This window comes from Ammospiza nelsoni, chromosome 3 (assembly GCF_027579445.1).
Source record: "Ammospiza nelsoni isolate bAmmNel1 chromosome 3, bAmmNel1.pri, whole genome shotgun sequence".
In the NCBI taxonomy this organism is placed as follows: domain Eukaryota; kingdom Metazoa; phylum Chordata; class Aves; order Passeriformes; family Passerellidae; genus Ammospiza; species Ammospiza nelsoni.
The window spans coordinates 18,620,896-18,643,019 of record NC_080635.1 but is presented as its reverse complement, the minus strand read 5'-3'; the positions used below and the strand labels follow the sequence as shown (position 1 = coordinate 18,643,019).

The following is a 22,124-nucleotide window of genomic DNA, read 5'->3' as shown; positions in this document are numbered from 1 at the left end:
AATTTAAATCAGTAAGAGCAAGAATCACTCAGACAATTATTTTATTGTTAACACCTTCCTTACAGTTGCTTTCTTCGCAGAAAGGCAATCTTATTTGCTCCTATTTGCTGTGAAAGTAGAGCAGATGCTCAGTTGGAACTGAAGAGGTAAGAACACAACAAGAAAAGCAGATGGGAACTTTTATAAAACTTGATGTCTCAACAGTAAAAATGTTAATTGACATCTGTAATACAGTTGCCAAATAGCATATCGATTTTTGGTCTGCTAAGTTGCATTTTGCTTAATTTTAAGCAAAAGAAGAGTCATGTGTACAACATTAAGAAAAGTTGCAACATTGACATTTTAATGGGATGAAATAGCAGTTAGTTTCAGATAATTTCACCCTGATAATTTAGACATTAAAAATATTAAATCCTTTTGGATTATTCCTTGATATTTTATGTGGGGAAAACCCATGAAAGTAAGTTGCATTCTTCCTTCTTTTAATAAAACCTTAAAAAAGCAACTTACCAAAAAATGGAATTCTCTGTCTCCTCTACAAGATCATTTTGCTGTGGGTTGTCCTGTTCCTTAGAGATCTAAACAAGTAAAACTAAGTGCAGACAAATACAATGAACACTGCATGTTTAAAAAACCATCTAGATAGAATTCATTATTAAAATAATGGAGAACTGCTCATCATAGCAAAAAAATTAAATTGGGAGGCTTATAAAAACTTTTTTGGCAACCTAATCTGTTGGATTTGTTGTCTGAGTGATTGTTAAAATGATAAAGCACATAGGTGCTGCATTTTATATGACAGCGAAAGCTAACTTGATATTTAGGAGCAGTTCAAATTGGGTCAATGACATTCTGAAAACACAAGGATTTTCTTCCTGTGCAGGAATTTAGTTTGTATTGTATGTTCTGATGGAGAATGTACAATATGATCCATATCTCATTCTGTCCTGCAGGGATTTAGCTTATCCAGGAGTATAATAATGACCAAAAGCTATGTTTTATCACTTCTGGTAACCAGATCTACCAACAAAGGGAATAGTTTCCCTCTGGCAAAGTAAAGCATTGAGGTTGAACACCTCATAATCCTTGGACAGGAGAGTCTTTTTTTTTCAGTAAATACTGCTATTTATTGCAATGTACCATTTTTGTCTCCAGTGAATCTTTAAGTGAAAAGCAAGAGTGCAAAATGAATTTGTTGCCCTGTGTAGGGACAGGAGTTGGACTTCAGTGATCCTAATGGATTCCTTCCATCTGGGGATATTCTGTGATTCTGTATTGAGTAAATAATTTTATGATAAATATCAGTAAGCTGTGCATTTATTTTCAAAATTTTTTGCAGCTCAGCACCAAAATGACAATGCTGGATATCATTGCTGGGGGAGCAGCCTCTGCTTCCCTTAGCTCTTGTCTCCCAGAATGAAACAGAGGAGAAGCACCCACACTGACAGTCTCACATTTATCCAATGCTGTTTGTTGTTTCCTTACACCTAAAAATAAGGCACAACAATCACAGGCAGTGCCTTTGTGCTGCCCCATGTCAGGCTGGTAGGCATTAATTTCAGCTTGAAGTCTAACTTCTTGTTTAGGCTTATTGTTTCTCCAAGGAAAAAAGGAGGAAAAGTCTTTCTATATCCAAGTTCCAGTCTCTACATCTGCTCATGGTGAAATAGAAATTAATTGCAGCTAAGTGAAATGGCATGAATTAGAAATCGAGTGTTTAGCCAGGGCAATATCCAGAATTGTGATAGGAATTTTAGGAAGGTAATGTTTGGGTAAGTTAGTACAAAGTTATGATTTGGAATGTGTTGATGCTTTTTAACTGACTCAAAAAATGACTCCAGGTGACATTACTGTCAGTGTAAGCAGGAATGTTCCTATTTAAAATCATATTCATTTCTCTTTCAACCTCTTAGGTTATTGATAGCTGCCTTTTTAACACTTCTTTGAAATGATGGGTGCTTCACAACAGCTAGAAAACTCTTCAAAGTATGCTTCAAAACACAGCCTGTTTTCCCAATTTTCTATTTCATGGCTACCTTCTGCAGGGTTTCTTGCACCCACTAAGGAAGCAGCAAGCATTAATTCTTTGGGGTGTGAGGCCAAGGGGTTGCTTACGTTGATACCTTTCTCACAACCGAGATTTGTGAAGAAAGCCTGAAAAAGAATGCCTTGGACTATCTAGATACTTTTGTTGTCTTCTGACACATTCAGGTTTGTATTTCCCTGAAATGCATTAGATTAATGAAGCACGCTGCATATGAAGTAAATCAGCCATAGTGTTATTATTAAGTCCCATGCTGTGGAACATGTTTTGAAATATTGCCTTGTGCCATGCGATGTCCAGGTGACATGAAGGTTATTAACTAGATTTAATAATAGAATTTCCAAAAGCTTGTTTTCCAGTGTGATAATTGAAATCAGGACCACGCTCTTCTCTCTGATGTACCCTATTAACTTCCATGAGAACTCATTCAGTGCTGTAATCAAAAGGAAGCTTTGGCTTCCCTGGGAACTCAAAGTCAGGATGTTGCCTCGTGGCACAGCATGTTCCCCTGCAGGAAGCTCAAGCATTGGTCATTATCTTTCTCAGATTGAAAACTATGCAAAGCAATCATATTTTTTATACCTGTGAACTGCCCCTATTCGAGTAGGTTTGTTCACAAAGAAACAAATTATTTCTACTACATCACTGTTCAAAATACCAGTAGAAACCCTGAGGTTAAGTGCTTATTTAGGCTGGAAAGGTGAATAATTGGAGCTGTAGTAGTCCAGTCCAAAGCTGATGAATCCTCCTGATACTCAGTTATTTCCTAGAATAAACTTACTAATATTACAGCAGCCCTTTTTAAAGACACCATTCCTCCCTTTCAGCATGTTACACAGTAGGATGCTGGGCATCCAAAATACATTTCATACTGAGAAACATCTGGGAGTTTCAACCAATCAATTTATCTTTTCTTTATGTATTTCTTAATTGTGTGATGTTCAGACAAAACTTGCCACTAGGAAAGAACAGAAGCAAAGTATGTGTTGAGCAGTGGCTGACACTCGCAGTAAATGGTGCTAGAACAGAGCCTGTCCTTTTCTTCCTCTTGCCCTTTTCCCCTCTTGTTGCAGAGTGTTTATTAGATTTTATCAGTGACTGCAGTTTGTGCAGTAACTTCCTTGTGCTGGTCTTGTCACCACCAACTGTGATTGTCACTTTCTGCTATCAGACTTGTGAGAACTAAGTACAAAGGTAATTTAATACACAGATCAACTTGGCTTTTGTCCCAGCAAAAGAGTGGAATTCAAGACTTCTTTCTCATGAAAACTGATGAGGACTCTCTTTGTCCACACTTTTTTTTGGAGGCTGATAGTGTTGTTTAAACTGGCTCAATGAAAATATAATACTTCAAAAATTAGATACAGCAACATTCATTAAGTGGGAAAGATCTGGTTTTGCCATGCATTTCTGTATTTTAGAGCATAACTAAAGAATTTTGGGGCATAGTTTTCAGGGATAACTTCTCCTATTGACCAGTATAATAAAGTCATCACAACAGCTGCAAGGGATTGGTTACACTGCTGGAATTTACCTGGGTGTACCCAGGTTTTTTCAGTGTATGCTTTTCAAAGCAAAACAGTTTGATAGCAGGTGTGACCTTTAACCCTGCCTAGCTTTGAAGAACTTAATCATCATCATTTGTTCAGCACTGAATATATTTTGCAGGTGCTGGAAACAGAGGGAAATGTAGTTTGGTTTTGATGAGACCAGGGGAGGATGAGGAATGACTGTGTTGGTATTTTTACCCACTTTGTGTAAACCAAATTAGACAGATTTAATTTTAAAGTAGCCCCCATGCAGAAGAAAACAATTTAATCTGCTGATATAAACTGGAATTGTCGTAGAAGCTTTTATAGGGGTCAGCATAAATACAAAGCCTGTACTAATCATTGTTGTTGGATGGCTCTGCTTGTGCCAAAGTGTTGCCTGATATTATTACTCATGGCAGAGCCTATTATGGCACAGACAAAAACAAATGGCTGGATATATATGGAAATTCAGATCTTTACAAAAGAAAGATAGGAATTAGTGTTTGAATTACCTTACTAACAGTAAGTATGTCTGCTTATATTTTTCTCTCATCAAACCCAGGAGATTATGCTGCAGTTTAAAAAATTGTTATTCCCAACACTGTGACTTTGCCCCCTTTTCCATACAGTCTTGAAGGCACATTCAGCGTGTGCTCTGCCTTGGTGCAAGTTCATAAAAAGAAGTGTCTGTTTAAGCATTTCTCTTCATCCAGAGTCCTGTTACTGTTCACTTCAGATTCAAGTTGAGTGAGTTCTGACTTCAGTACCTGGTTTCTGATCCTCCAGTTTAGCCTGAGTTGGGAAAAGTTGATTTTGTGGTTGAGGCTGTAGATCAAACAGTAAGCAGTCCCCCAAGCCTGCCACAGCTTCTTTTCAGCCTTGGGTAATTTACTGTTCAAAGTAATTTCAGAACTCAGTTTAGTTGAGTTTCTCTACATTCTGGAAGCTGGTCAGTCTGTTGTAGTGGTACCAGCAGCTTTGAGCATCAGTTGGAAAATTGGGTATGTTCTGTACCTCTGGAAGTCAGATTTCTGCACCTAGTCTGAAGGTTGGTGGCACTTCATAAATTTAATCTTTTGTGTCTGCATTCAACTGAGAATCTTTGTCTATACCTTTCATTAATCTGTGAGTTACTCTGCAACTAGAGAATGGTGAATCTGCTTTTCTCCAATTTTCTTGTGGCTGAAAGGAGCAAATCTTAATCTTGTGTAGGAGTAAACAACTCTTACTACTTTGAAGAACAGCAAATTTCATTTCTATTTACTCGATTAAGTTTTCCTGAAAATCTCTGAGGAGCATGACCTGTTTATCTGTGTGTGAAAGCATGCAAATCTATGCTTTTGGCAACCTCATTGTGATGTTACTAAGTGATCTATATTATGCAGGTACCTGCTTCTTAACTCAGTGCTTTCCATACTTTTTAAAAGAAGTAATATTAAATATGTCTTTGGTGGTAAAACAAATCCATAACTTAACTGAAGCTTTTACATGGTTACAGCTTTGGAGGGATTTTATGTCACGTTCTTGAAATGACTTGCAGATTGTTTATGAAGATTTTTTTAAAGTGAAATTTATGTGAATCTTACTGGTCCAGTAGCTAAGAAATTGAAGTACATGCTGAACAGTGTTAGATAAGAATAATTTTCACTTGGGTTTGCTACCTCCTTGTCAAAATAATATACTTTATATTAGACATTTAAGAAGTAACAAAAACTTGGATAAAAATATTTTATAGAGGTATCCTATGGCATTCTACTTCCTGTATTATGGCAAGACAGAATTTATGGCCAAAATAATTTTTTGTAATGAAATTACAAAGGACAACTATGAAGTTTTCTGAATTACACTCAGAACATGGTCTTGTTGATGATTGTCTGTTTCCATCATATGCAAACTTTGTTATGATTTTCAACAGTATTGAATTTTTATCATATTAGTGTATTTGGTCTTTTGTTGAAAACTGGAAAAGCCTCAGGAATAGTGATCCCAAAAATCAGCTGCATAAATTCCATTTTTGAAAACCCAGCTGCCTGTAGCTGTAATTGTTCTCTGAACTACTTGTTTGCAAAGGCTCAATTGAATATGATTGTAGGCCTTTCAAAATAATTCATAGCCTAAAATATCTGATTTTTGTGATTTATTTTCTTACATATGAGAATAATTAAACTAATTGGTGTGTGCATGCATATTTCATGCATTCTCAATTACTCTCTTTTTTCTTTTCTTTCAGGCCAGCCAGACCATTGAAGTTACCAAAAAGGTAAGGTTCAGTGCTGTCACAGCTGCAGTTTGTGGAATTACAAAGGTGGTAGATGAGGTGCTGGCAAAACTGTTATACCCCATACAAAGGAAGAATAAGGAATATTCAAAGAAAAAATATAAGCATTCAAGTTAAATCAGACTTCAAAGTATTTCTTTAGGCAATTGGTAGTAAACTTCTGCAACTGCCGTGGGAAACCAGATACTATCAACAAGGTCAAACCACATTTAGAAGAAGAGGTTTGCAATGGGTCCCTAAATAAACTCTGAAACAAGGAGCCAGGGCCACGTTCTTTTACATCCCTAAAAACACATCTGTGAATTCTACAGGATCAGGAAGGGGATAGAACATGCAGGATATCCAAATTTAGGCTCCATTTACAGACAGAAAAGCAGTCTCCTCATTAGTACTAGGTCATAATTTTAAAATCTATCCAGATTTCAATGCTTCTTGTTTTCAACTATTTTAGGCATTTTTATTACAATATGTGCCTGGATACTCCATGCCTCAGTACTTTTTTGGTTAAGGGTTGCTCTGAGAAGTGGCTTTGTTGTATCATCAATAGTGATAAACAAACCTGACAGACAAGTTCTGAAAATTTTGTCATAGTAGTTTTTAATTCTTCTGAACCCCCATGCAATCTAGAACACTGGGTTTGGATTCTATAGGCTCTGTAGAATGGCAGGGTCAGAGAAAATAACAAACCATTGTATCTAAAACTGTCAGTGCATCAGAATGGCAACTAGAAACCATCTCAAGTGAAAAGAATTAAAAACACAATTGTTGGAGTTTATTTATTAAAAACACTGTTGTCCACAAAGATGGACAATTGTCCGTCTTTAGGATTTGCTTTCAGTAAAGAGCAAGCCTGTTTGTTAAATGTCATATAAGTATTTGAGTTACAGAAATCTGTGTGTTGATATGATTTGGGTCATACAAATATCTATTGTTAATAGTGACCTTTTTACAATACAAAAACTATATATGGTGCATTTCTGTCTCTGTACAAACCTGAGGAGTGGTTGAACCTGAGAACATCTGTATATAGGAGCTGAATTGAAAAGTTTTTCACTATCCACATATTATGCTTAAAATGGGAAAAGAACCTAAACATTCTCTTTTTTACCTTCTCCTTTCAAAGAAAACATTTGAGGTCTTGGATCACCTTTAGACAAATTGCTTTATAACAGTGGTGCTTTTAGTAGTGCTAAATATAGATTGAATTACTGTATCTCCTAAGCATTTTGAGTTACTTAGAGCATGAATTAAAAAAAAAAAAAAACAAAACTAAAAACAAATCAAACCTTTTTTAGGTGTGTGAAAAACATCAGGAAGAAATAAATTATTGAAAGCTACATTTTAATGGTACATAGCTAGGTCAAATTAGTACCATTCTAACAGACTGAAAACAGTGAAAAATGGCATAAAAATGGTATTTCACTCAGTGTCAAACTTACATGAGTTCAACATTCAGTGCTGGAATATTTTGGATGAAACAAAACCAAGAAGGTGTAAGTGTGGCTGTATGTCTAGGTCTTTGCACGAACAAAAAATAGTTTTAATTAGGCATCCAAAAGGAGGAGGTTATATCCTGATTTAGAAAAGTACTAGAGAATGTTCTTAGCACTAAAGATATCCTTTCTCAATGTGATTACTCCACTGAGGAATTGATTTAAGCATTTTCAGGCAAGTGGCCGTTTATGCCCAATCTGTCAGGGTGGTGCCTTCCTCCTCACAGAGTAAAAAAAAAGTAATTAAACTCATGTTATAGCTTTTTAATGAATAAAAAAATTCAAAACCCACCATTTCTTTAGCCATGTACAGTGGGTTGGGGTTGAGGCTGATTTTAGGCAACTTGGTTGGTTGGAGCTGGAGCCCTCAGCAGCATAAATAATGCTCAGACAGGTAAAATTAAAAATAGAGTGGTCAGTCCTCTTGTCAGCCCAGGTCAGCTCTGCTTATCTTTATTTCAGTGTGTGGTAAAAGAAACAAGAGAAACTTGCACGTGTAAACAAGTACTTCACTGTTTTCTGTATGTGGCTTATTATCACATTAAACACTTACGACAGAGTTTCTTTTACAGCTGAAAGAATTTACCGAATTTAAGAGTACTCAGCTGAGAATGGAACTGTAGAGACAACATGTCAAAGTGGTAAATCTGGCACTAGTAATAAATAGGAAAATAAATCTTTTGGGTATAACTTTTATGACTTCAGAGCAAATATCTGTAATAATTAGTCAGTCTAGCTTGGAGTTTAGAAAAACATTTATGTTGACGGAAGGAGACCCAGACATCAGTTTGATCATCACAGGCCCAATTTTATTGATCAGTACGGCGGGTTAAATACAGTTAATAATGAGCTTCATACATATTGCAAAAGTTGAGCTCAGGATTGGTCAGTTACATATCAGCACCTACGCCTACTTCTGCATTCCTGTGGTTCTACTTTTGATACTTTTCACATATTCTCAGGATATATTCAGGAATAATCTCTACTCCCTCTCCTCATGTTGCAGCAAGGTCACTGCTGACCTTTCCTTTCAGCTTGCTGACTGCTGACTTTCTTCCTTCAGCTTAACCAGCGGCATTATGTCAGTATGGCCTTTCTCAGCTAACCAATTATTAATAAATCTCTCCACACATTTAGTCCTATAAATAGGAAAATTCTGTTAGGTCATTTACTTCCCTTCTGCTTTGTACAATTGCTCATTTGGCAAGCTGCCCCTTTGTGATTGACTTTAATGAAAATTTTGACTTCAGACTACTTTTCAGGCTTTTGCTAATTAGCTTCTTGTGTGAGCATGTCAGAATTATTCCATGTTTACTTAATGGGAAATGGAGAAACACCCAGTGCTTTGGATTTCTTTGCTCCTCAAAGCTGTACTTAGACCCCTAGAGGTGCCTATTTCCACATGCTACGGAAAAACAGGAATAAGCTTGCATATGCCATTGATTTTGCAGTCAGAGCTCTGGGAACCCACTGGGAACCTGGAGTGGGGAGATGAACAATCCCTCCCTTCTTAGCAGCAGGACAGAAAATTTCGGTGAAGCTGATAATTGTATTGTCATTAATTAACAAGTTGCTCTTAAAACTGAAAAAGAGCCATAATCTTTCAAGACAGTAGAAATAAGTAAAGGAGCTCTCTGCAGTAAACTTTCATGTTATGCTGCTTGAAGTTGAGGAGGAAATATGAGTGAAGATCTTGATCAATATTTAATGTTTACAGAGACCATTTGTATAGAAGGATTCATAGCCTGTAATTACTTTTCTAATGCCTTTATGGGACTTCATATACTCTCTTTGCTCCCAGTATTAAACAGTGTTGCTTTTGAAACATTAACTCTATGAATTCAATTCTTTATTGTAAGAAAAATCATTTAGAAATGAAGATTTATTGATTTCTCCTAATTTTCTGAACATTTCTCTTGAATTAACAAAAATACAAATATTTTACAAAAACAATGAAAATTAGGTTTGCATATAACAATTCTGCCACTCATAAAATTTAGAATGAACTAGGTGTTAAAATCCAAGGATGGATGTTATGCTGTAAGACTAGACACTTAATGTTAGTTTATATATCATCTTGCCAACCCCTTGCATGTTTGAACTATAACAGATTTCATGAATCACGAGTATGTAGGGTTTGAATTTTTTTTTTTACTATTTTTAAAATAGAGGAAGTGTTTTCTTTGGGTTCTACTTTAAAACAGATCTTTTTCTTTCTTAGATATTTTTCTTAAAATGCTTAAGTTTTGAAAAGATCCCAAATAGTGACATTTTCTCTCACTACATTTTTGACAAATTGTCTTTTTCTAGTGGCTTGCAATCATGGATAAACTTGCATTTTTTGTCCAAATCCTGGGGAAAAATAATAGTCTGATCTGAAAAGCTCTTGAGAGAAGTATAGATGAGTTCTGTGTGCAGCTTTTGTTGCTGTAGCACCTTTCCTGCTCCTCTCCCATAGCTACGCTGCGCTCATCGCCGACTGGCCTGTGGTGGTCCTGGGCATGTGCACTGTGCTCATAGTGGTGTGTGCACTCGTGGGAATATTAGTTCCAGATCTTCCAGATTTCTCTGATCCACTGCTGGTAAGTCAATTCCCATCAGTTGTCCTGTCAAATAAGTATTTTTCGTTTGCTATGTTCCATTGGAATCAGTAAACAGCAAATGCAAGTACAGCAATTGATACAGTATGAAATCTTGACATTGGAGCTGCAAATGATAATACAAAGCTGCAGTTGCCATCAAAGAATATTACCCACTAGTTTCCATGCCCTCTGCATTTTGCTAAGATCATGTGTCCTTCAAGAGAACTGCTTCAGCTTGAATAATATAAATTCATCCCAGTTTTAGATGTACAGCACAGACCATACGTTCTAAATCAGGTTTCAAAGAATGAAGGCCAGGATCTGTTAAAGGAGAGGATATTCTAAGTCCCTTCTGAGGATAGTGATAGTCATATTGAAAGGATAGAAGTTCTTTTTATCAGATTTATTAAATATTGCACTAATTTTTTACTTTTTATGAGTTGTCTTAAGCATGAGTAGCTTTCAGGATTTTTTTAATTGAAAATAAGGCATTTAATCATTATCCTCAAATAAAAATAAACTGTTCCTGTAAGTTATTGGTATTTATAGTGTAGAATGTGTATCTGTACAAATCCATATGTAATTAATATTTCTGGAAAAGAGCCAAGTTGTTAAAATTGTTTCAAAGTCACTTTCAAAATTATTTAAATATTTGCCTTATTCTTAATTAAGAGTGATAATTGAGATACAGAAGAGTACTTTGTAGAATGCCTTTCCTCTGAAAACCAAGTGTTGAACATTGGATGGACTAAATCATCTCAGGGAGAGCAGTAGGATGGGCAAGAATTCTTAATCCCTTGTCACTCTCAACAATCAGTCATTATTTTGTCATAAAGCATTTTACTTCTAAAAGTAAATGCCTGGAGTAATTATGCTTCATAGTGAAAGCTATCCATCATTTTGATCGTGTTTCCACTCTCCTGTTTGAACTGAAGTATGAAAAGCATTAGTGGAATTGTGTGCTTCTCTCCCCTTAGGGCTTTGAACCCAGAGGGACAGCCATAGGACAGAAACTGGTCACATGGAACAACATGGTGAAAAACACAGGGTACAAAGCAACACTTGCAAACTACCCTTTCAAATATGCAGATGAGCAAGCTAAAAGGTAAGACTTTATAATAAAAAAGTAAATTTTGTTTTATTGGTGGTTTTGTACTTATTGGTGGTTTTGTACTATATCATGCTTTCACTGGTACGCTCTGAAGTTAAAATATATACTGCCACTGATTTCAATAAATACAGAATCTAATATTCTACTGTATTTAAGGCCTTTCATACCAGGCTAGATATTTCCCACTGCAAGCTTTTTTAAAAAAAATATATAATTGTACTTTTCTCTATGGATATTTTTGGTACTGGACTCAATGTCCTTTCATTTGAAGTCTCTTAATTTAAAGAAAAAAAAAATTATTGTTTCTGGTTTTGTATCCCAAAATCACATTGCTAAAAATATGTTTTCTCAGGTGTAAGAGCTGTTAAAACTCTGTGACTTGTTTGGATGGTGCTTCTTTTAATGATTTCTTTGCTAAGGTAAAGTGAAACCCTTTGTTCTGGTTTAGTCATCAAGATGACAGATGGTCAGATGATCACTATGAAAGAGAGAAGAGGCAAGCAGACTGGAACTTCCACAAGGATACCTTTTTCTGTGATATTCCAAGTAAGTGGAGAAATGATACAAGGAGAGCTAAAAACTTCTGACAGTTCAGAGTTTTCTGAACTCTTCTCTATATTGTATGCTATATTAGGTAGATTTTTTAAACTTAATATATAAACACAATAAATACCTTCTTTCGCCATGCAGAAATCTTGGTAAAATTGGACCGAAATGTTTCAAAGTCGCTTTCAGAATTATTTAAAGATTTGCCTTATTGGTTCTATTCTACTGGCTCTTTCTCAGAAAAAACTGTATTTACTTGAAGTGCTTCCTTGAAGTGTTTCCATTTCCTGTAAGGAATTTTATTAGTTCTTGATAGTACTGAACATTGTAAAATCAGTGTTTTGTGTGTGGCTAGAGATGTAGTTCTTAATTCACATTTGGGAAGAAGTTATGTTTTGTCCATGCCATTAACTTAATTCTAAAAAACCTAAAATCAAAATACTTTTCCTGTGTATCCACCAATTATATTTTGGACAGAATGTAGGGGTTTATGTATGGAAAAAAAAATTGGCACAAAAAAACCCAATGAAGAAAACATCCCCCTCAAAGAAACAGAAATAAAAATAAAATGTCCCCACCTTAAAGCACTGTAGGCTATGAAGCTGACTAAGTTAAACTAGAGGACAAAAAAGACAAAGTCTTTTGACTTTTTACAAGGCACACTGCAGAACTTTGATAAGTCCTGGTCTGGCAGAGAGATGTAGATCATGCCTCTATTCATAGAAGGACCTGAGCTCTTTTGTGGCTACTTCCACATGTGAGGACTGATAACTGAGCACAGAAACACAATGGTGAAATTATTTGTGTAGATTACTTGGTCTAAGAGAGCAATGACCAGGGAAAACTGGGGTGAAGAACAGATTTATTCTTTTTTTTTCAATTGCAGTATAGTCTTACGTCTAAGTGAGAGGATGGGAGCAAAGTCATCATTTCTGCTCCTGTGAACAGAACCAAATTAGCATATCATGAGTGAGGGACAGAAAATGTACTTGGTACTCTGCTGAGCATTCTTGAAGCAGAATTGACTCCTCTTATCCAGGCTGCTGTTCTGCACAGTCTCACTCTCTTCCTTTCCTCTGCTGTTTCTGCGTAGTCTCAGTTTGTGACAGTCATGAAGGAATTGCATTTCTCTCGGAAAATTTGCCAGTCCATTATGTAAAGAAAACAGTTGATTTCCTCTTGACACACTTTTGTCATTCCTGGTATCTTTCTTTGTCTGCTCCAGGACCTCTAGATTTCAGTTCCCTTGATCATAAAGCATTGTTGGAGATCATGAAGCACTGCCCCTGAGTCTTTTCATTGCAGCCTTGTGGAAGGCAAAAATTCTGCAGCTTCACAGCAGTGGGGAAAATTCAGCCTTTTGGGTTTTTGGAATACTTTATTAGTGTGATCATGTTTCTTAACCCAGAGTACCATACTGTGTTAGGCAGATGTGTATATTTGTGTTTGTGTATTTGTTTCCCTTGTGAGCTCTGCAGACAGATCTCATTGCCACTAAGTAATTATTTGCTTTCCTAAATCTGTCTTCTGATAAATGTGATTTAATTTGTAATTTAAGCTCCATGTTTCTAAACTGTAGAATTCTTGAAAATGGCCTCAAGGATATCACAATTTCCATTGCAGTCATTTGCTTCTAAAGCAAAAACATTCTTGTAGAAACAGCTTTATAATTATTATTTATATTCCCAAATGACATACTAAATCAGCCTTTGATTACTGTTATCAGTGTACTGCCATTATACTGTGCCAAGAATTTAATAGTTTGCTGATTAGATCTTCTGGTTTTTGTTTGTCATATTTCAGAAGATAGTTTGCTTAAATAGAAGTCTGTAGAGCTTCTGAGTGGTGTGTAGTATTGCAGATGCCATATTTACTGTAAGCACCTTAAGGAAATGGAAACTTTCACGTGGAGTGAGTCTTACAGATAAACAGCTCATATTGAAAAGGAGGTGAATTCCCATGACTTAATGAAGATTTCCCATGTGCCATTTGAATGGTGGGATTTTGCCTCAGCCTTTGATACCAGGCCCACCCAAACAATCAGTAAAAACCCCCTTCTGTAATTTCAGGTGATCGCTATTCACGAGTGGTATTTACATCAACAGAAGGAGAGAATTTATGGAATTTGAATGCAATTAAGTCAATGTGCAATGTAGACAACTTGAGGGTAAGTCAATTTGGCATTTGTTTCACTTGCAAATACAGAGCATACATTTGAAACTTTGGTTTGCTGCCCACTGCCATCCAGTAGCATATGAGAAGACTTTATGTGTTTCAACTTCTGTCAAATGATCAGTGAATATGTATGTATATGCAGTTAAAAAACAACTTTCAGTTTGTAGATCAGGTTATATATTGGGGAATTTCTTTGAGTTTTCTACTAATAGCATCCAGAATTGGGTAGAATAGGGTTGCTTCAGGAAAGAATTATCTTAACTTTTACTTTGTGTTTCCTTATAAAATATTATTCTATGGAGTTTTGTTCTTGGGTCCCAGCAAATAATTGATTTTTCTTGTGTTTTCACCTCCAGGTGAACTAACTATAATCTCGTAATATATGCTTTTTTCTCTGACACCCAGTGAATCACTCAAATTTGTTTTTGTTAGTTTAGAATAGTCTGTTAAATGGACTGCAAAGGAACTTAGGTAAAATAGCTAGATATACTAATTTTCATTTAAACTTTATTTTATCTGTAAAATGTAAGCTTGTCACTTGCTGGAGCAAACTCCTTTGAACTGAGTAACAATGAACTTTTGGTTCACATACTGATGACTTTGCATGGAAATGAAGCAATATGTTTTTCATCTGTTAATACTGAACAAATTATTTCTACTTTGCTCTTCTCCAAAACAAAAATAATCATAGACAATTTAATTCATATTTCTCATTTATTTAATAGGAAATATTTTCATTATTGGATTGATCATTGCCTATTAGACAACTGTATTAATTTAGCAAATTCCCAAACTGTTTTCTCTACAACAGCCATCATTTGCTGGCTTAAAATGTTGATCTGTAGTGGAACTTTGTATAATGAATCTCCCTTGTCAGTCTGCTCACAGGCATTTTGTCCTGGTTGGGTCCTTTGGTGGAAGTGAGTTTTGTCCTCACATGCTTGTTAAATGTTCCTTATTTCCCCATCAGAGATGATTGCACTGACAGGATGGCTCATGTGGTTTTATCCCTTTTTTCTTGCAATCAGAACGAGCCAGATGAGCAAGAGTACGGGATCTAAAGCAGCCCAGCTCAGTTTTGAATGAGCTGAGCTAGGGAGTCATCACATCACCAGTTCAATCAGGAGATGCAGGGGAGAATAACCTTTAACAAGGGTAAAAATTGAGGCTGATTGAGGGAGGAGATGCTAATCTGTGCATTTACTGTAGACAGGTTCAGTTGCACAGGCAGCTGATGCAGGTAAATCCCAGGTAGTGCAGATCGTTGCAAAGCAATGCACTCTGAATTAAAAAACATTATTCTGTTTAACAGAAGATAGTTAATTATCTCTGAAGAGAATCTCTCTAATGATTGCATTACTACCGAGAATTGTTTCTTTTGTTCCTCCCAATCTGCTCACTTTGATAAAAATGTATTATATCAAAAACGGCTATACCTTCTGAGGGAAGGATGAAACTACTTTACTACAACAAACAAGGCCCATAAAACCAGCTCTTCCTTTGAAATAAGAGCACTTCAGAAAATTAAATGTTTTGATGCATCATCTACACCCACAACTGTGTAGATATTTATAAAAAATTTTGTTGTAAATAATGACCTTGCAGATCTTTATTTGTAAATTACTTAGGAATAAAGTAATTTAACACCTCGGCTGAGCAGAACAACAGTGCATCATGGTAGCAGCATTGATTTTTAGCTAGTTGGTATGGAAAAATGAGTATGGTTAGGTTTTGGTATTTTTGCTGGTCTGTGCATATAAATTTATTTTAAAAATTAGATACTCAGAACTCAGAAAGGGATGAAGTTTTTTTCATAGTTTCTTTTTAAATGCTTGTTACTTATGAAAAACATTTTTAATTATTTGAACACTTTCTGGCAATTTTTAAGTACATCTGACACTTCTTAGAACTCACAAAGCGCTGTGATTATGTCCCACCTTTAAATGCTAAGTTCTGCTAGCAGCCAGTCCCTAGGGAGGCAGAGGATGCTGACTTGCACTGCAGTCATAACAAAAAAATCTATGACTTTGGTGACCTTCTGGTCTTACAGACTCATTTCTGGCTGTAGTTATTTTTGGTTTTGACCTCATGCTTGTTCAGGGCCACAGTTCTGTTAAATTAAGTGGAAAATCTTTCTGTATTCAAAGACAGGAAAATCAGGCACTGCTTCCTGGAAGTGCAAACCTTTGAATTTATGTATTTTTCTGATGATAAGCAGGATATCAGCACCAACTAATATTGGCTTTAGTATGGGACTAACAGCATGTCCTCTATGTATTAATTGTATTCCCATCTGCCTGTAACTACTTTAACTATAGGCTTTACTGACATTTAGGGGCTCTACCCTGCAGCAGTTCAGCATATGCAAGTCGTATAATCATCATGGAAACTTTATATACAAAATAGTTATAGGAAGTGTTCTATTTTTTTTACTTCTTGGATAAGAAGAGCTTTTTTTTCACCCGTTAATCGCAGAATGTTTTCCCTATAAACTGTAAACAGTTATTTTATAAACTTTAATGACTATATATTCTGTCTTAAGACTGCTTCCCCACAGCAGTGGATTTGTGATTCTCTGTCACTGCAGAGAGCCATTTGAGCAGATCTGCCCACAGATGTTTGCAGGTTGCGCAGTTTCATTTCCTTACTTGTTCCAAAGTAAATTGAAGTGGTGCCAGTGACAGAGCAGGTCTGGAAACACCAGAATGACCTTTCCAGTTCCTTTGGATCACCAACAAAGCCCAATGCTACAATCTATTAACATTTAACGTAGTATTTTAATGAACTATCAGGAGCTAAATTTTGTATTTTACTTTCTAATTTCCAGCTACCACCTCATGTTACTTTATCTTTGCCAGCAGTTACTTTGCCAGTGAATGTTTATGGCCTGCAGCAAGTGTAGAACAGTGTATAAACGTCATTGTCCCATCTTGAACCTGAATACATAGAGAAGACAATCAATCCTTTCCTCCCAGTTTGCTTATTACATCCTCATAGGACTAACCTGGAGATGTGCCATGAAAAACACAGATATGCTATTCCAGTGCTTCCTTTCATTTAGTTGATTGTTCAGTTTTTCCTGAGTTTGCATATGTGAGAGTTTTTATCTGGAAACAATCAAATTTGAATTATCCTGGGTTTTTGGAATGCCAATTTGTTATTATTCAGAAACTGGTTGACAAAATTTGGTCCATATTAAAGCTTTTATAACTGCTGAGAGAATTCCCAAGTGTATTTTTCGGTCTGCATTACGAAGGATTGCTAATAATAAGCCTGAGCAATTTTGCTGAAGAAAAAAAAAAGAAAAAAGAGGCTAAGTGGTTTCTTTCAGATCACTTAAATTTAAAGCATACATGGACAACTGTTTCAGGATACACTCCTATAAAATCTGAAGAACATGGCTTTATTTATGTGACTGTATTAATATGTGTAATATTCAGTGTAACTTGATCAAAACATAACTTTGACATGTATCTTAACTATTTGAAGGGCTAATTCTACTTTGTCACATATAACAGAAGTTCTGGTTTTGGAGACTTTTATTCCTTGTGCTCTTCAAAGACTGAGTTTTTTCATCTTGAGAGAATTTCCCTGATCTAACCTTGTTAGAGTTTCATTTCTGGTTTATAGTTACTTTCAGTTTGTGTAGAAGTGTCTTGAGGTGATTTAGCTAAGTCGTGCTCTTACTGTCTTCAGCTAAATCTGGAGTATTGTGGAAGTGAAAGAAAAATATCCCCATAAGGGATTAAGACTCCCTTGTTTGAGGAGTATCTTTAACCAGAATGTGCCGTGCACTGTGCGTGCAGTGTTCAGAGGCGTGACCTGTTGTTTTGGGGTGCTTCATGACAGTGGAATTACCTTGTGCTTTGGAAAACCTGCATGACTCAGGGACATGCAGTGCCTGGGTGGCAGGCAGAGCTGTTTGGGGACAGTGCCTGCCAGATGTACAAGAGCTGAAAGAGATTAATAAAATCAGGGTTGTAGAAGAGAGATCAGGTGATGGAAGTTATGGTAAAACTGTCACATCTTTCCTTTCAGGATGGTAAGTCCTTGCCTCTCCTAGGAACTTCAGGATATGATTACAAGCAGAATGAAACTTCACTGATGTATGGCTGATTGTGTATTCTCAGGAGTATAGCATGAGATAATAGAAGAGAGTTAACAGTCCTCAGACTGGAAAGAAACAAAACATTTCAGTGGATCTTCAAATAATACTCTTTAACACTTTTGCCAATTCTGTGCCACTGTGACAAGTCTGTATACTGGCTGGTTTAGTCTGCTGCATGTAAGAGGATACTGATCAAAAGCAGTGTATGTGGAAATAAGAATTTAATATGTTAACGCCAAATATTAACATAAACTGAAGTTTCATAATTTAAAGTAATTTTTTGGGTTGGGTTTTTTTTTTGGGTTACTGAATGTTTCAGACTGTTACTTTAAATTGGATTTGTCTCCCTGTCTTTATACAGATCAGATCCCATTCCCAGTTTGGTGATCTCTGCCAGAGAGCCACTGCTGCTTCATGCTGTCCCAGCTGGACACTGGGCAACTATATTGCTATTCTGAACAACAGGTCATCATGTCAGAAAATTGTTGAACGGGATGTCTCTCACACCCTAAAGCTGCTTCGCACTTGTGCCAAATACTACTACAATGGAACCCTGGGGCCAGACTGCTGGGACATGAATGCCAAAAGGAAGGACCAACTCAAGTGTACAAACGTGCCTCGAAAATGTACCAAGTACAATGCTGTTTACCAGATCCTTCACTATCTAGTGGACAAGGATTTCCTAAGCCCAAAGACAGCTGACTATGTATTACCAGCTTTAAAATACAGCATGCTCTTCTCTCCCACTGAGAAAGGGGAAAGCATGATGAGTATTTACCTAGATAACTTTGAGAACTGGAATGCTTCTGATGGTGTAACAACCATCACAGGGATTGAGTTCGGAATAAAACATAGATTGTTTCAAGATTATCTGTTGATGGATACTGTGTATCCTGCCATAGCCATTGTAATTGTCCTGTTAGTTATGTGTGTGTACACCAAGTCCATGTTTATCACACTAATGACTATGTTTGCAATAATTAGTTCCTTGATTATTTCTTATTTTCTCTATCGGGTAGTGTTTAATTTTGAGTTCTTCCCATTCATGAATCTCACGGCATTGATTATCCTCGTTGGGATTGGAGCAGATGATGCTTTTGTCTTATGTGATGTTTGGAACTACACAAAGTTTGATAAACCTCATGCTGGCACCTCTGAGACAGTGAGCATCACATTGCAACACGCTGCTCTTTCCATGTTTGTCACAAGTTTTACAACTGCTGCTGCCTTCTATGCTAATTATGTCAGCAATATTACAGCAATCAGGTGTTTTGGTGTTTATGCTGGCACTGCCATTCTGGTTAATTATGTTTTGATGGTTACGTGGCTGCCTGCTGTAGTTGTATTACATGAACGATACCTTGTCACTATTTTCAGTTGCTTTAAGAAACCTCAGCGGAGGGTATGCAACAACAAAAACTGCTGGACAGTGTTGTGCCAAATGTTCCACAAGATTATTTTTGCAGTCTCAGAAGCATCCAGGATATTTTTTGAGAAAGTTTTGCCATGCATTGTTATCAAATTTCGGTATATTTGGCTTTTCTGGTTCCTTGCCTTAACAATTGGTGGAGCATATATCGTGTGTATAAATCCAAAGATGAAACTGCCATCATTGGAGCTCTCAGAGTTTCAGGTGTTTAGGTCTTCTCACCCATTTGAACGATACGATGCCGAATACAAAAAACTTTTTATGTTTGAACGTGTCCACCACGGAGAAGAGCTCCACATGCCGATTACCGTAATCTGGGGTGTCACACCTGAGGATAATGGTGACCCTTTAAACCCTAAAAGCAAAGGAGAGCTGCAGCTAGATACCAGTTTTAATATTGCTAGCCCAGCTTCGCAGGTTTGGATTTTACGTTTCTGTCAAAAGTTAAGAAATCAAACCTTTTTTTATCAGACAGAAGAACAAGACTTCACAAGCTGCTTCATTGAAACATTTAAGCAATGGATGGAGAATCAAGACTGTGATGAGCCATCTCTTTACCCCTGCTGCAGCCACTGGACCTTTCCATACAAACAAGAAGTTTTTGAATTATGTATCAAGAGAGCTATAATGGAGCTAGAAAGAAGCACAGGGTACCATTTAGATAGCAAAACCCCAGGGCCTCGCTTTGACCTTAATGATACCATCAGGGCAGTGGTGTTAGAATTCCAAAGCACCTACCTCTTCACACTGGCTTATGAGCAAATGCATCAGTTCTACAAAGAGGTGGACTCATGGATTTCAAGTGAGCTTAGTTCTGCTCCTGATGGTCTTAGCAATGGCTGGTTTGTGAGTAACCTTGAATTTTATGATCTTCAGGACAGTCTTTCTGATGGTACTCTGATTGCCATGGGCCTTTCAGTTGCCGTTGCATTTAGCGTAATGCTTCTTACAACTTGGAACATAGTCATAAGCCTTTATGCAATCATTTCAATAGCTGGAACTATTTTTGTCACAGTGGGTTCTCTGGTTCTTCTTGGGTGGGAGCTGAATGTGTTGGAATCTGTCACAATCTCAGTGGCTGTTGGCTTGTCAGTGGACTTTGCTGTTCATTATGGAGTGGCTTATCGCTTGGCCCCTGACCCTGACCGAGAGGGGAAGGTAATTTTTTCTTTAAGCCGTATGGGTTCTGCTATTGCAATGGCTGCCTTGACTACATTTGTAGCTGGGGCAATGATGATGCCCTCAACAGTGTTGGCATACACTCAGCTTGGCACTTTCATGATGCTTATAATGTGCATTAGTTGGGCTTTCGCAACATTCTTTTTCCAGTGTATGTGCCGATGCCTTGGGCCCCAGGGCACTTGTGGCCAGATCCCACTACCAAAAAAACTGCGGTGTAATGCCTTCTCTCAGGCCTTTTCAGGTGCCCAAGGGGGCAGAAGTCAAAACAAATCTCATCCTGTTAGCAAGTACCAGATGGACTCCAGAAGCCAAAAACCAGAAATGGAGCACGAGCACTATGAGCTTGAACCTCTGGCGTCACAAACTGGAATCTGTAACCCTGCAGAGAAAGTGACATATGAAGAAACTCATATCTGCTCAGAGCTTTTCAGCAGCAGGCCCCAAAACTCATCTGTGCCTGTGCATCCAGCATATAATAGTGAAGTGAGTAAAGGCATCAGAAACATTGCTAATTCATCTATGCTCCAGACCTCCATTGACCAACACACCATATGCCCAATTTTCTCTCAGAACCGGCAGTGTAGCTGTCCTGATACGTATAAGCAGGTGACAGTGAAGTGGAGTCCACACTCCTGTCAGCAGTTAAGTGACACCTTCTGTTACCAGTGTTCTCCCTCCCCAGGGACTGTGCAGATCCAAAGCTCTGTAGTTCCTATAAATGCTTTACAGCAAGCTGCCGAGGGTTACGTTCATCCAGTCCAGCATATCCTGCACTGCGGCTGCCTTCAGGGAAGGCTCAAAAGAACGATGACACAAAACTCTCTGCCTAAAAATTTTTTCCTCCAGTCTGTGCAACAGTTCCAGGCACATCAGAGAATAAACAGGACTGATACACATGCTCATCAAAACCCAGAAGAAAACATAAGAACTGTTCCAAAGGTGATGAGCTCCTCACAGTTCCTCTGCCGAAACGCGGCACCTCTAATAGTGCGTTGCTCTGAATGTGAGAACAGCATCCAAAATAACCTAAAGGGATTCTGTCAGCAGACAGGTAAGTGTGATGAAAAGGGTGGTACAGAAGCAAACAGGGTGGAAAGCAAGAAAGCCTCTCTGGCAAAGCAGAAAAAGAAAGCTGACAGCAAGATAGATCAGTGTTCTTTGCAGAATGACAGAGTTTTGAAAGCAGAACACAAAAATGATAAAAATCACCTGCTGGCCAAGTCAGGGAGAGAGGCTCGCTCCGAGGGTTGCCATGAAAGTTCACACTGTTGTGGCAAGGCAATTGCAGTAAAGTGCAATTCTGTTGACTGTCAAATGCCAAACATCGAAGCCAATGTGCCTCCTATGTTAATGCGCCCAGAACTTTCCAATGAAAGTTTGTTAATAAAAACACTATAATAAACCTTTAATTTGGCAATCCTGCGTCTTTCTTTTAAAAGTAAGTTAAAAGCACTAGAAAGTCCTGAATAAATATGAAATATAATTTGCCTTTTGGAATGAAAAATGTATTTTATAGAACAATAACATTTATACATTTCATAAAGCCATTACATGTAGTAAAACCTGATGTTGTCCAGAATGTTTTTTTGCTATAACTCATAAGGTGGATTATGCTTCATGTAGATTTTGTTCCAGGACATTAGT

The 22,124-nt window shown here is 37.2% G+C and overlaps 1 protein-coding gene across 4 annotated transcripts in view; it reads left to right on the top strand.

The window, feature by feature from the left end:
* Positions 1 to 21,923, top strand: part of LOC132071814 (BRO1 domain-containing protein BROX) — a 118,198-nt gene extending 96,275 nt beyond the window's left edge. For 2 of the 4 annotated variants that reach the window (XM_059469596.1, XM_059469597.1), the window contains 6 exons: positions 5,807 to 5,836; positions 9,806 to 9,929; positions 10,907 to 11,034; positions 11,489 to 11,586; positions 13,656 to 13,753; positions 18,231 to 21,923. In XM_059469596.1, the coding sequence (XP_059325579.1) occupies positions 5,807 to 5,836; positions 9,806 to 9,929; positions 10,907 to 11,034; positions 11,489 to 11,586; positions 13,656 to 13,753; positions 18,231 to 21,878 (4,126 nt within the window). In that variant the 3' untranslated portion in view covers positions 21,879 to 21,923. Of the gene's footprint in view, positions 1 to 65; positions 147 to 2,045; positions 2,212 to 5,806; positions 5,837 to 9,805; positions 9,930 to 10,906; positions 11,035 to 11,488; positions 11,587 to 13,655; positions 13,754 to 18,230 lie in introns of those variants that run through there. The other 2 variants (XM_059469595.1, XR_009418200.1) reach the window with 2 other exon arrangements.
* The last annotated feature ends 201 nt before the right edge of the window (positions 21,924 to 22,124 follow it).